Genomic DNA, 15080 nt, shown 5'->3' with positions numbered 1-15080 from the left:
CCTCCCTGCTGCAAGTTGAGACACAGGAGGCATTGGAGACAATCTAGAAACAGATGACCACAACGATACAATTCCTTATTTGTGTGTGCTTAAAAGGTAGAATAAAGGTTCATTGTACCTGATTACAAGTATTGATGTCCACTCCACCTTTTAGATATTCCAGTACTTTGTCCAAATTGCCAGATCTAGCGGCTTTGAGGAAGCTGGTATTGCTGTCTGACTGTAAAAGAAAACAACAAATACACACAAATATAAATCTGCACTTGATTTGAAGTTGTAGTTACAGCTATATTATTTTACCCCATTTAATTTATATGACCAAAGCAAACCATTCATGCTTGTCTAAGCTTAGCGTAATGTTTTTCTATGTGCTCACTATTTTGAGAATTCCCAAGAAACTGCGTAAGTATGAAGACATTTTACTAACAGCAGCAGTTTCTGTAATCACCCTGGTGGTGTGGACAGTTCCCTAGAGAAAATTCTCACACTGGTAAAAGTTTCCCAAACAAGTAACTCAGCTGCTATGGCACTGGTGATACCATATACAGTACAGTACATAACTCCAATTCTCTAAGTGCCTTTAAATCTGTATTTTGTGAACACACATCTAACCTGCATTGTGCTTTTATCCTGAAGCCAATATTTACCATGATATGTAGAAATAAAGATAACATTTCATTAAAAACAGTGTTTATCTTAATTACTGAGAAGAGACAGGCAGCATTTGGCATTTGGTGATGAAATGAGAGAGCACTTGAATAGGCATTTACAGAACAATGCTACAGTAAAAGTGTATAAAAGCACTGACGCACAGGAGTGTGTTAAACACCCACCTACAATTATTGGCATATGGTACCTCTTAGTGAGATCCGGTCTCTAGGTCGACAGTGTCTAGGTTGACCACTATTGGTCGACAGTAAGTAGATCATAGACATAGTTTCTAGGTCGATAGGGACTGTAGGTCGACATGTACTAGGTCGACATGGCAAAAGGTCGACATGAGGGTTTTTTGTAAAAAAACTTCATTTTTTGAACTTTTTCATACTTTACGATCCATGTGGACTACAAATGGGAATGGTAACCTGTGCCGAGCACAGCAGTAGCGGAGTGAGGCACCTTGCCCGAAGCATGGCGAGCGAAGTGAGCCATGCGAGGGGACACAGGGGGTCATTCCGAGTTGATTGATAGCTGCCGTTGTTCGCTGCGTAGCGATCAGGCTAAAATTCGGCATTTCTGGGCATGCGTAGGCACCGCAATGCGCACGCGTGACGTACGGGTACAAAGTCTTTTGTGCTTTTGCACAGGTTCTAGCGACGTTTTCATTCGCACTGGCAGCCGCAAGAAGATTGACAGGAAGGGGGCGTTTCTGGGTGTCAACTGACCGTTTTCAGGGAATGCTTAGAAAAACGCAGGCCTGCCAGGGAAAACGCAGGCATGGCTGGGTGAACGCTGGGCGGGTGTGTGACGTCAAAAGCCAACCCTCCAACGTTAGAATAAACGCACACGAAGAGTAAGTTCAGGGCTGGTATTGTTTTGCACAAAATGTTTTTGCAGGCGCTCTGCTGCACAGGCGTTCGCACTACTGCAAAGCAAAAATACACTCCCCAGTGGGTGGCGACAATGCATTTGCACGGCTGCTAAAAACTGCTAGTGAGCGAAAAACCACCGCAATGACCCCTACAGTACAGTAACTGGGGTTCCCCGTTACTCTACGAAGAAAACAACACCAAAAAAATGTAGAAAACTCATGTCGGCCTTTTTTCATGTCGACTTAGAGTCCCTGTCGACCTAGAAACCATGTCGACCAATAGTGGTCGACCTAGACACTGTCGACCCAAGTCTATTCTACCTAACAACTAACATACCACACCCCCTTTTAGTGTGAGTACAAGGTTCAGGTAAATGGTGCTATATACAAATGTTACAGGTCTGTGTATTACAAGGTCAGTGCCTGAAAGCAGCAGACGTGAATAAAACCACAGTGATCTGCATTGATGTCACCAGCTGCACCCCCCCCGATGTTTAGCCAATGGTGTAAGCAGATAAAGTACAGCTCAGCTGAACAGCCACTGCAGTCAAGCAAAATGATGCATCCCGCCCACAACACATTTGTGCACACAACGTACTGCAGCTTAACCAATGAAGAGCTGGACAAAATGCTACAGTGCTACAATTAGACAAAACCGTGACCCTTAGTAACACAAGACATCCTCTTCTAACATTGTTTTTTTCATTATACATGCATAGTTAATTTCTGATTGCTGCTGACCTCATTTGAAGTAATTAAAAATGTATTCTTCATTTAAATGAAGATATTGGACCTCATTCAAAGCAGGCCTCATTTTGTCCCCGCAACGTCATATATTTTTAATGTGGATGTGTGTCAATTTGTGATGCACATCTTTTAGGCTGGGTACACACTTGTCAATGTCAAATCAGATGTGACATCATGCAAGATAACATTATTGTTCATACACACTGAACGATATAGTTTACTTCTCGTCAGTGATGGCATGCATCCACATCCAGGTGCATTCAGTCTTGAACAATATCTTTAGATTTCAAGATGAAAACAAATCGTTAACGACACGCGGGAGTGTGCAACGTTAACGATATAGTGAATACACACCGGACGATGTGGACGATATATCGGTTGTACATCGCCTAGTGTGTACCCAGCCCTACAGGTCTATTTACTAAGCCCTGAATAGAGATAAAATAGATGGAGATAAAGTACCAGCCAATCAACTCCTAAATGTCTTGTTACAGGCTGTGTTTGAAAATGACAGTTAGGCGCAGATTGGCTGGTACTTTATCTCTGTCCACTTTACCTCCAGCCAAGGCTTTGTAAATAGACCCCTTACTCTTTTCACTTGGCCACATTTTGCACGCACGGCTAGCTGCAGCAAGGGGCTTAGTACAGGGGTTGGAGGTGGTGTGTAGTCGAGGCCACAGTATAGTAAGGATGTGTTAAAGTGAAATGTGTCCCAAGATAGTCACCTAGTAGGTGCAAATGCGCCTGTTTGGAGGAGGAGGATTTGTGGGTACTTGAACTGTGGTGTAAGTTGCAACCTGATGGGGTGGGAAGAGCATGACCTACATATGCATATCTGGAAGAATGTCATGGTTCTTGATAATTTTGCATTTGTAGCACAGTATATCCTTGCACCTATAAGCATATTGCAACTGTAAATCTTGCCTATCATTCTGGAATGGCTGCAAGGCTCCCAAATGTCGGGTTATGCTCACATCTGCCCAGAAGAGCATTCAAGTCTTCGGCAGCTGCCCATTGTCCACCTGCACCACCCACATCCCGAGTAAAGTGGATGTTCCAGGTGGCTGTTGACCCGAAATGCTTTGAATTACATCATAATGGCCATGCCCCCATTTCACAATGGCAGTAATCTCTGCGCCGTCACACCCTTGCATCATTCACCTATTCAGCAACCCCCCCCCAAACTCTGTGCAGACCTTGCTGCCTCTTCCCGGGTGGGGCAGCATGAAGGTTAGCAAGCATGTTCTGAGTTAGTATTTATGAACTGAAAACCTTTTTTCAATGTATAGTTAGATTTGTTCAGTACTGTAGAAAATTGTTACACTGGCAGTCAGGTGAGTCAAAATTACCCTGAAATATTTACCCCACATTTCTTACTTATCTCAAAGATTTGTAAATCAAACGGTATATTTTAGTTAAAGGACTCATAAAATTTATTTATGTGAAATAAAAGCTCTTAGAAGTCATCTTAGGAACTTTACTATTATGAAAAACTATGAAAATAATTAACAAAAATAGACATCCTTAGTCTCACTGTTATTAAACTAGATATAAGTAAACTTTTTGACATAAATTTTACGTTTTGGTGTAAGTGAATACGAGGTCTTTGGGAAATAAATGCAAAGTCTTATACAAATCACTTTCTCGCAGCATATCAGCACATTTGCTGCAGTACGGAACAATATGCTCTGGGCAAATAAACTGGTTACTCCCTGCGCAGTCGCACGCCAACTAAGCTGTGGTGAAAAACAAGAAGTGAGGGGTCTTAACTCCAGCTACTGAGAAGTTTGGCAACGTTGCATTACATTACAAAACAATACACAGAAGTGAAAACTGCCTGGGTCATAATGACGCAACCTTACTGACGCTGGGTTAAGGTACATGTTCCTGTAATGGGCCCTACACACTGGCCGATAATACTGAAAGATATGAACGATCTCGTTAATTAATAAACGAGATACCGTTCATATCTTTCAGTATGGAGGCACCAGCGATGAACGATGCGCGGCCTCGTGCTCGTTCATCGCTGGTGCCTCGTCGCTTGTGCATGCAGGCCAATATGGACAATCTCGTCCAAATTTGCGTGGACTGCTATGGAGCTGGGTGACGGGGGGAGTGAAGAAACTTCACTCCCCCTGTCACTGCCTCCCCGCCGTCGGGTCACCCGTTGGCCGTATACGCCGTGTTTTGGATTCGGACGCGTTTTGGCAAAACCTCCCTGAAATTTTTTTGTCGGATTCGGTGGTTTTTTTTACAAAAAAACCCTCAAAAACAGCTTAAATCATAGAATGTGGGGGTCATTTTGATCCCATAGTATTATTAACCTCAATAACCATAATTTTCACTCATTTCCAGTCTATTCTGAACACCTCACACCTCACAATATTATTTTTAGTCCTAAAATTTGCACCGAGGTCGCTGGATGGCGAAGCTAAGCGACCCAAGTGGCCGACACAAACACCTGGCCCATCTAGGAGTGGCACTGCAGTGTCAGACAGGATGGCAGATTTAAAAAATAGTCCCCAAACAGCACATGATGCAAAGAAAAAAAGAAGTGCACCAAGGTCGCTGGATGGCTAAGCTAAGCGACCCAAGTGGCCGACACAAACACCTGGCCCATCTAGGAGTAGCACTGCAGTGTCAGACAGGATGGCAGATTTAAAAAATAGTCCAAACACAGCACATGATGCAAAGAAAAAAAGAGGTGCACCAAGGTCGCTGGATGGCTAAGCTAAGCGACCCAAGTAGCCGACACAAACACCTGGCCCATCTAGGAGTGGCACTGCAGTGTCAGACAGGATGGCAGATCTAAAAAATACTTCCCAAACAGCACATGATGCAAAGAAAAAAAAGAGGTGCACCAAGGTCGCTGGATGGCTAAGCTAAGCGACCCAAGTGGTCGACACAAACACCTGACCCATCTAGGAGTGGCACTGCAGTGTCAGACAGGATGACAGATTTAAAAAATAGTCCCAAAGCAGCACATGATGCAAAGAAAAAAAAGAGGTGCACCAAGGTTGCTGGATGGCTAAGCTAAGCGACCCAAGTGGCCGACACAAACACCTGGCCCATCTAGGAGTGGCACTGCAGTGTCAGACAGGATGGCAGATTTAAAAAATAGTCCCCAAACAGCACATGATGCAAAGAAAAAAAGAGGTGCAATGAGGTAGCTGTGTGACTAAGCTAAGCGACCCAAGTGGCCGACAGAAACACCTGGCCCATCTAGGAGTGGCACTGCAGTGTCACGCAGGATGGCAGAATTAAAAAATAGTCCCCAAACAGCACATGATGCAAAGATAAAAAGAGGTGCAATGAGGTAGCTGTGTGACTAAGCTAAGCGACACAAGTGGCCGACACAAACACCTGGCCCATCTAGGAGTTGCACTGCAGTTTTCTAGCGAGAGGATGAGTGCTTCCATCCTCATGTGAATCTGAACCACTAGCCATGAACATAGGCCAGGGCCTCAGCTGTTCCTTGCCACTCCGTGTCGTAAATGGCATATTGGCAAGTTTATGCTTCTCATCAGACGCTTTTAATTTTAATTTTTGAGTAATTTTACTGAAGTTTTGTAGTATACTTGACGACACAGAGGTAGAGCAGTGGACTACTGTACCGTACTGCTATATATATACTGGTGGTCACAGCAACATTCTGCACTGTCCCCTCCTACTATATACTGCGCACAACTAAAATGCAGCACAGGTATGGATGCATAGAATACTTGACAACACAGAGGTAGAGCAGTGGACTACTGTACCGTACTGCTATATATATACTGGTGGTCACAGCAACATTCTGCACTGTCCCCTCTTACTATATACTGCGCACAACGAACATGCAGCACAGGTATGGATGCATAGTATACTTGACGACACAGAGGGGGTAATTCCAAGTTGATCGCAGCAAGAAATTTTTTAGCAGTTGGGCAAAACCATGTGCACTGCAGGGGGTGGCAGATATAACGTGCAGAGAGAGTTAGATTTGGGTGTGGTGTGTTCAATCTGCAATCTAAATTGCAGTGTAAAAATAAAGCAGCCAGTATTTACCCTGCACAGAAACAAAATAACCCACCCAAATCTAACTCTCTCTGCAAATGTTATATCTGCCCCCGCCCCCCTGCAGTGCACTTGGTTTTGCCCAACTGCTAAAAACTTTCCTGCTGCGATCAACTTGGAATTACCCCCAGAGGTAGAGCAGTGGACTACTGTACCGTACTGCTATATATATATATATATATATATATATATATATATACTGGTGGTCACAGCAACATTCTGCACTGTGCCCTCCTACTATATACTGCGCACAACTAAAATGCAGCACAGGTATGGATGCATAGTATACTTGACGACACAGAGGTAGAGCAGTGGACTACTGTACCGTACTGCTATATATATACTGGTGGTCACAGCAACATTCTGCACTGTCCCCTCCTACTATATACTGCGCACAACTAAAATGCAGCACAGGTATGGATGGATAGTATATTTGACGACACAGAGGTAGAGCAGTGGCCTACTGTACCGTACTGCTATATATATACTGGTGGTCAGCAAAATTCTGCACTGTCCTCCTACTATATACTACAATGCAGCACAGATATGTAGCGTTTTTCAGGCAGAGAACGTAGATATTTTCAGCACACTCAGCACAGATATTTGCAAGCACACTGAGCACAGATATTTGCAGCACACTGAGCACAGATATTTGCAGCACACTGAACACAGAAACTGAGAGAACGCTGCACGTCCTCTCGCTATCATCTCCAATGCACGAGTGAAAATGGCGGCTCCTTATATAGAATACGAATCTCGCGAGAATCCGAAAGCGGGATGATGACGTTCGGGAAAACCGAGCAAGGCGGAAGGATCTGAGGCTGCCGCGGAACCGTGTAAAATAGGTGAAGTTCGGGGGGGTTCGGATCCCGAGGAACCGAACCCGCTCATCACCAATTATTTATAGTCACTATAATAGGCCAAACCAGTGCTTGTGGCTGTCAATCTTTTGGCCTAGGGGTGCCGTGAAAAATATGTTTGGGAACCACTGGACTAAACTGCTTCATAACTGGCCTCTTCATTATGCTTTATAGGCCCATTACAGTTGCGGAAACACTAGTTTCCACATGTTTTTTTTTAGTAATGGGCCATTCGTTATTAGGAGCCTGATGGGACTGTCTAGTATTCAGAAAACTCCAGAAAATAAAAAAAAATTGGGGTTTGCTTGTGGGAACCGATGCCATCTTCAGATGGTGATGGTTCCTGAAGCTACACTCCTTCCTACGGGACAGAGGTCTGGGGTTGCAAAAAGGGATCCGAGCGTATCTGTCCACTGCACTGTGCCTTGTAGCCATGCACATGTGTGATCCTCTGTAGAAGTGTTAGGGATCACAAGGACAGAGCTGTGCAATTATAAATTATAATACATATCTGATGATCAGTGGAAACCAGATACAGATTCGGGGTTCCTAACGGTTCAACAGCTCTGCTTTAAGACAAAGGGGGTCATTCCGAAAGATTGCAGCGTGCAAAAGGGTGAGAACTGAGCATGCGCACGGGCGGCAATGTGCAGGTGCGTCACTGCCTGGCGACGGTCATCGCCGGGCAGCAACAAGGGTAACAAAGAAAGCGCTCGCAGTGGCGAACGCAAGAAGATTGACAGGAAGAGGCCGGCCGGGGGTGGCAACTCACAGTTTCCTGGGAGTGCCGAAAAAAACGCAGGCGTGTCCAGCCGAATGCAGGGGGGGGATCCTGACGTCAGCTCCAGGAAGGATCGTCGCAGCGGATGAGTAAGTCTTGAGCTGTGCAGAGTCTGCAGAAACTTTGCCCTAACCCCCTCCCCTGTAGGTCGCGACTACTCGATCGCAGCAGTGCTAAAAGTAGTCTGCTAGCGATCAGGTCGGAATGACCCCCAAAGTACAAGAATGTACCCAAGTTTTGGTGAGCAGGGAATTGACAGGAATTAATTTGTAAAATATGTACATTTTTCTTTCTAAAAGAAAAGTTATTTACATTATTGATACAATATAGCTTACTATGCTTACAAATGACAACATTTCTCAGGTGTATATTAAGTGTTTATGGTAGTTAGGATAGGGGATCAGGGATGACATTAGTTGCTAACTCAGGCTGCAGAATGGCTGTGCACTCTTCTGTAGGGTTAACTACATAACAAATATATGGGGCAGATGTATTAACCTGGAGAAGGCATAATAAGGAAGTGATAAACCAGTGATAAATGCAAGGTGATAAACGTACCAGCCAATCAGCTCCGATATGTAAATTAACAGTAAGGAGCTGATTGGCTGGTGTGTTTATCACCTTGCACTTATCACTGATTTATCACTTCCTTATGCCTTTGCCAGGTTAATACATCTGCCCCATATTTAGAGAATAAGGGGGTTACACAGAGATGAACACAGATGGCTGCATACGCAAGGCTGCCACACATGTGTGAGACCACCTACCGATGCGTCTGCAATTTAATTGCAGACGCATTGGAACAAAGGTTGAACCTAGCAGCGCGTCAGACAGTCAGCGGGAATTTTTTTTATTGGAGCAGCTGCATGTGACGTCACGCAGCCGCCCCGAAAACAGTTTCGTCCTGCCCCAGTTCGGCACACCCCACTCCCCCACGCCGCTGCCCTGCAAGCGCTCGCCGCTGTTAATCACATTGCAGTTGCATCCATCAGGAATGCAACCACAATGTGTGAGTCCACGCAGCCACTGTGCATGTGGGTTTCCAGCTGAACTCGGACGTTTCTAAAGCAAGGTTTTGCCTTCTACATGATTGCCGCTTTAAAAAAAACACATCAAAGGGCCTAATTCAGAGTTGATTGCAGCAGCAAATTTGTTAGCAGTTGGGCAAAACCATGGGCAAACGCAGGATTTACTTGGGGGGGGGGGGGGGGGGTACCGTGGTGTGTGTATATATAATATATACAGTATGTAATATTATATATATATATATATCGATAGATAGATAGATAGATAGATAGATAGATAGATAGATAGATAGATAGATAGATAGATAGATGGATAGATGGATAGATAGATGTAGAACAAATGGTGCGTCACCACAAATAAAGAATTCTCACTGCGGCTCCAGCTATAATATCAACATTTGAATGCTGTTTATTAAAGTGGCTATTTTATCAATGCCACTTTAATAAACTGCATTGAAATGTTGAGGGCACCCAGCATTTTACTTGTCTATGTGGCTGTGCAGGACATATGCATGTATGTATTATATATATATATATATATACACACACACACACACACACACACACACACTGTATGTATGTATATATATATATATATTTTATTTTATTTTTTACACACAGCACACACACCTTCATCTTCATACATACATACATACACACACTCACAAGCAAACACATACACAAACACACACACATACATACATACATACATACATACATGAACATACACACACGAAATTCAACCTTAGTCCTTACATATTCATATATACCAGGCAGGGGCTTAGAGAGCAGGCGGGCGGCACTATGAGGATGGAGGGAGCTGCTGTGGTCGAGCATGCGCAGCCAGCAGCTCCCCCCAGACTTTTTCTGTGCAGAGAGCTACGGAGCGCTCTGATACTGCAGCTCCGCGATTGCGAATGCGGCCGCGGCTTTTATTGAGATGAAGACACAGCTGTCTCCGTCTCTAAAATTAAATGTTCGGCTCAGGGGGGGGTTCCAGGTACTTGGAAACCCCCCCTGCGTACGCCACTGAAAACCATGTGCACTGCAGGGGGGCAGATATAAAATGTGCAGAGAGAGTTAGATTTGGGTGGAGTGTGTTCAACCTGAAATCTAAATGCAGTGTAAAAATAAAGCAGCCAGTATTTACCCTGCACAGAAACAAAATAACCCACCCAATCTAACTCTCTCTGCAAATATTATATCTGTCCCCCTTCAATGCACATGGTTTTGCCCAACTGCTAACAAATTTGCTGCTGCGATCAACTCTGAATTACCCCCAAAGTACGGTCAGGAACCCGCACCTCCGGCCAACTCAAATTTCATTACATCCAGCCCTATGATCCAGAAAGGAGATACCAACCGCAGATTAAGAATTACTTGCTTAGTTACCAGTAAATGGCAGACCTGATGAGGTAGAATAAGCAAATATGTGCTATTTATTTGCTGTCACTGTCACCATAACCAAGATGTTAAATCATATTTATAATGTAAAGCTGGTACACATCAGACAATGTGCAAATGATATGATGTCGTCAAGGATTTCCCTTGAACTCCCAGGCAAACAAGGGTGGTCTTCACGTTGCCGAATGTCGGGATCCCGGCGCACAGTATACCGGCGCCGGAATCCCGACACCCAGCATACTGACACATATTCTCCCTCATGGGGGTCCACGACCCCCTGGAGGGAGAATAAATAGCGTGGCGCACGCAGCGCGCCACCGTGCTCGCAGCGAGGCGAGCACAGCGAGCCCGCAAGGGGCTCATTTGCGCTCGCCACGCTGTCAGTATGCCGGCGGTCAGGCTCCCGGCGCCGGTATGCTGGTCGCCGGGAGCCCGGCCGCCGGCATACCATACTACACCCGGCAAACAATATAGTGCATACAAACTGTGCAATTTACAAACAACCGAATGATAAATTGTGAATCATTGTGAATCATTAGGCCATTTGGTCCTTAACGATATATCAGGTATATATGTAGGTAGTGCGTACACACTGCGCAATGTCCTGAAAATCGTTGGCTATATGATCAGGTTGAGCTACTTGCACGACAAACCTGGAGACGCACGCTAGTATGCGTACACACTGGACGATGTGAATGATTTTAAAGTCCCGATGTGTACCCAGTTTAAGAATATAAAAAGACAAGTGAAGATGTAGCTATATGTTACTATTGTCTTACTAAAATTAGAAATCTTTTGGGGCTATCAATACTTCAGCTTATATTTTTTATAGTCTATGTGTTCTTCTGCCTCTTTTTTTTCTGTTGAGTGTTTCCTACATTTACATGAAAAAAGCATTAGCCAGTAACTGGAAAAAAAAATATTTTATAATCCACTAGGGATTAACTGATTATAAGAAATCCAGGCTACACTCTACTGTACTCCAAATGCTGTATGTCTGTTATGTAAGTAGAGACCGTAAATTGTGTCCCATAACTAGTAGAGATGAGCGGGTTCGGTTTCTCTGAAACCGAACCCGCACGAACTTCATGTTTTTTTCACGGGTCCGAGCAGACTCGGATCCTCCCGCCTTGCTCGGTTAACCCGAGCGCGCCCGAACGTCATCATGACGCTGTCGGATTCTCGCGAGACTCGGATTCTATATAAGGAGCCGCGCGTCGCCGCCATTTTCACACGTGCATTGAGATTGATAGGGAGAGGACGTGGCTGGCGTCCTCTCCATTAGAAATTAGATTAGAAGAGAGAGAGAGATTGTGCAGAGTCAGACAGAGTTTACCACAGTGACCAGTGCAGTTGTTGTTAGTTAACTTTTATTTATTTTAATATAATATATCCGTTCTCTGCTATATCCGTTCTCTGCCTGAAAAAAAACGATACACAGCAGCAGCCAGTCACACAGTGTGACTCAGTCTGTGTGCACTCAGCTCAGCCCAGTGTGCTGCACATCAATGTATAAAAGGCAAAGCTTATAATAATTGTGGGGGAGACTGGGGAGCACTGCAGGTTGTTATAGCAGGAGCCCCCAGGAGTACATAATATTATATTAATTTAAAATTAAACAGTGCACACTTTTGCTGCAGGAGTGCCACTGCCAGTGTGACTAGTGGTGACCAGTGCCTGACCACCAGTATAGTAGTATATTGTTGTATGTATTGTATACTATCTCTTTATCAACCAGTCTATATTAGCAGCAGACACAGTACAGTGCGGTAGTTCACGGCTGTGGCTACCTCTGTGTCGGCAGTCGGAACTCGGCAGGCAGTCCGTCCATCCATAATTGTATTACAATATATACCACCTAACCGTGGTATTTTTTTTTCTTTCTTTATACCGTCGTCATAGTGTCATACTAGTTGTTACGAGTATACTACTATCTCTTTATCAACCAGTGTACAGTGCGGTAGTTCACGGCTGTGGCTACCTCTGTGTCGGCAGTCGGCAGGCAGTCCGTCCATCCATAATTGTATTATTATTATAATATATACCACCTAACCGTGGTTTTTTTTTCATTCTTTATACCGTCATAGTGTCATACTAGTTGTTACGAGTATACTACTATCTCTTTATCAACCAGTGTACAGTGCGGTAGTTCACGGCTGTGGCTACCTCTGTGTCGGCAGTCGGCAGGCAGTCCGTCCATCCATAATTGTATTATTATTATAATATATACCACCTAACCGTGGTTTTTTTTTCATTCTTTATACCGTCGTCATAGTGTCATACTAGTTGTTACGAGTATACTACTATCTCTTTATCAACCAGTGTACAGTGCGGTAGTTCACGGCTGTGGCTACCTCTGTGTCGGCAGTCGGCAGGCAGTCCGTCCATCCATAATTGTATTATTATTATAATATATACCACCTAACCGTGGTTTTTTTTTCATTCTTTATACCGTCGTCATAGTGTCATACTAGTTGTTACGAGTATACTACTATCTCTTTATCAACCAGTGTACAGTGCGGTAGTTCACGGCTGTGGCTACCTCTGTGTCGGCAGTCGGCAGGCAGTCCGTCCATCCATAATTGTATTATTATTATAATATATACCACCTAACTGTGGTATTTTTTTTTCTTTCTTTATACCGTCGTCATAGTGTCATACTAGTTGTTACGAGTATACTACTATCTCTTTATCAACCAGTGTACAGTGCGGTAGTTCACGGCTGTGGCTACCTCTGTGTCGGCAGTCGGCAGGCAGTCCGTCCATCCATAATTGTATTATTATTATAATATATACCACCTAACCGTGGTTTTTTTTTCATTCTTTATACCGTCATAGTGTCATACTAGTTGTTACGAGTATACTACTATCTCTTTATCAACCAGTGTACAGTGCGGTAGTTCACGGCTGTGGCTACCTCTGTGTCGGCAGTCGGCAGGCAGTCCGTCCATCCATAATTGTATTATTATTATAATATATACCACCTAACCGTGGTTTTTTTTTCATTCTTTATACCGTCGTCATAGTGTCATACTAGTTGTTACGAGTATACTACTATCTCTTTATCAACCAGTGTACAGTGCGGTAGTTCACGGCTGTGGCTACCTCTGTGTCGGCAGTCGGCAGGCAGTCCGTCCATCCATAATTGTATTATTATTATAATATATACCACCTAACCGTGGTTTTTTTTTCATTCTTTATACCGTCGTCATAGTGTCATACTAGTTGTTACGAGTATACTACTATCTCTTTATCAACCAGTGTACAGTGCGGTAGTTCACGGCTGTGGCTACCTCTGTGTCGGCAGTCGGCAGGCAGTCCGTCCATCCATAATTGTATTATTATTATAATATATACCACCTAACTGTGGTATTTTTTTTTCTTTCTTTATACCGTCGTCATAGTGTCATACTAGTTGTTACGAGTATACTACTATCTCTTTATCAACCAGTGTACAGTGCGGTAGTTCACGGCTGTGGCTACCTCTGTGTCGGCAGTCGGCAGGCAGTCCGTCCATCCATAATTGTATTATTATTATAATATATACCACCTAACCGTGGTTTTTTTTTCATTCTTTATACCGTCGTCATAGTGTCATACTAGTTGTTACGAGTATACTACTATCTCTTTATCAACCAGTGTACAGTGCGGTAGTTCACGGCTGTGGCTACCTCTGTGTCGGCAGTCGGCAGGCAGTCCGTCCATCCATAATTGTATTATTATTATAATATATACCACCTAACCGTGTTTTTTTTTTCATTCTTTATACCGTCGTCATAGTGTCATACTAGTTGTTACGAGTATACTACTATCTCTTTATCAACCAGTGTACAGTGCGGTAGTTCACGGCTGTGGCTACCTCTGTGTCGGCAGTCGGCAGGCAGTCCGTCCATCCATAATTGTATTATTATTATAATATATACCACCTAACCGTGGTTTTTTTTTTCATTCTTTATACCGTCGTCATAGTGTCATACTAGTTGTTACGAGTATACTACTATCTCTTTATCAACCAGTGTACAGTGCGGTAGTTCACGGCTGTGGCTACCTCTGTGTCGGCAGTCGGCAGGCAGTCCGTCCATCCATAATTGTATTATTATTATAATATATACCACCTAACCGTGGTTTTTTTTCATTCTTTATACCGTCGTCATAGTGTCATACTAGTTGTTACGAGTATACTACTATCTCTTTATCAACCAGTGTACAGTGCGGTAGTTCACGGCTGTGGCTACCTCTGTGTCGGCAGTCGGCAGGCAGTCCGTCCATCCATAATTGTATTATTATTATAATATATACCACCTAACCGTGGTATTTTTTTTTTCTTTCTTTATACCGTCGTCATAGTGTCATACTAGTTGTTACGGGTATACTACTATCTCTTTATCAACCAGTGTACAGTGCGGTAGTTCACGGCTGTGGCTACCTCTGTGTCGGCAGTCGGCAGGCAGTCCGTCCATCCATAATTGTATTATTATTATAATATATACCACCTAACCGTGGTTTTTTTATACCACCTAACCGTGGCAGTCCGTCCATAATTGTATACTAGTATCCAATCCATCCATCTCCATTGTTTACCTGAGGTGCCTTTTAGTTCTGCCTATAAAATATGGAGAACAAAAAAGTTGAGGTTCCAAAATTAGGGAAAGATCAAGATCCACTTCCACCTCGTGCTG

At 43.8% G+C, this 15080-nt stretch overlaps 1 protein-coding gene across 28 annotated transcripts in view; it reads right to left on the bottom strand.

The window, feature by feature from the left end:
• Positions 1-15080, bottom strand: part of ANK2 (ankyrin 2) — a 939290-nt gene that overhangs the window by 319294 nt on the left and 604916 nt on the right. For all 28 annotated transcript variants that reach the window (XM_063920161.1, XM_063920164.1, XM_063920158.1 and 25 more), the window contains one exon: positions 119-220. In XM_063920161.1, coding sequence (XP_063776231.1) covers positions 119-220 — 102 coding nt within the window. The remainder of the gene's footprint in view (positions 1-118; positions 221-15080) is intronic.

Source organism: Pseudophryne corroboree, chromosome 1, assembly GCF_028390025.1.
Source record: "Pseudophryne corroboree isolate aPseCor3 chromosome 1, aPseCor3.hap2, whole genome shotgun sequence".
Taxonomy (NCBI): Eukaryota; Metazoa; Chordata; class Amphibia; order Anura; family Myobatrachidae; genus Pseudophryne; species Pseudophryne corroboree.
Note: the sequence above shows the minus strand (reverse complement) of the source record. Positions and strands in the feature narration are given on the sequence as shown.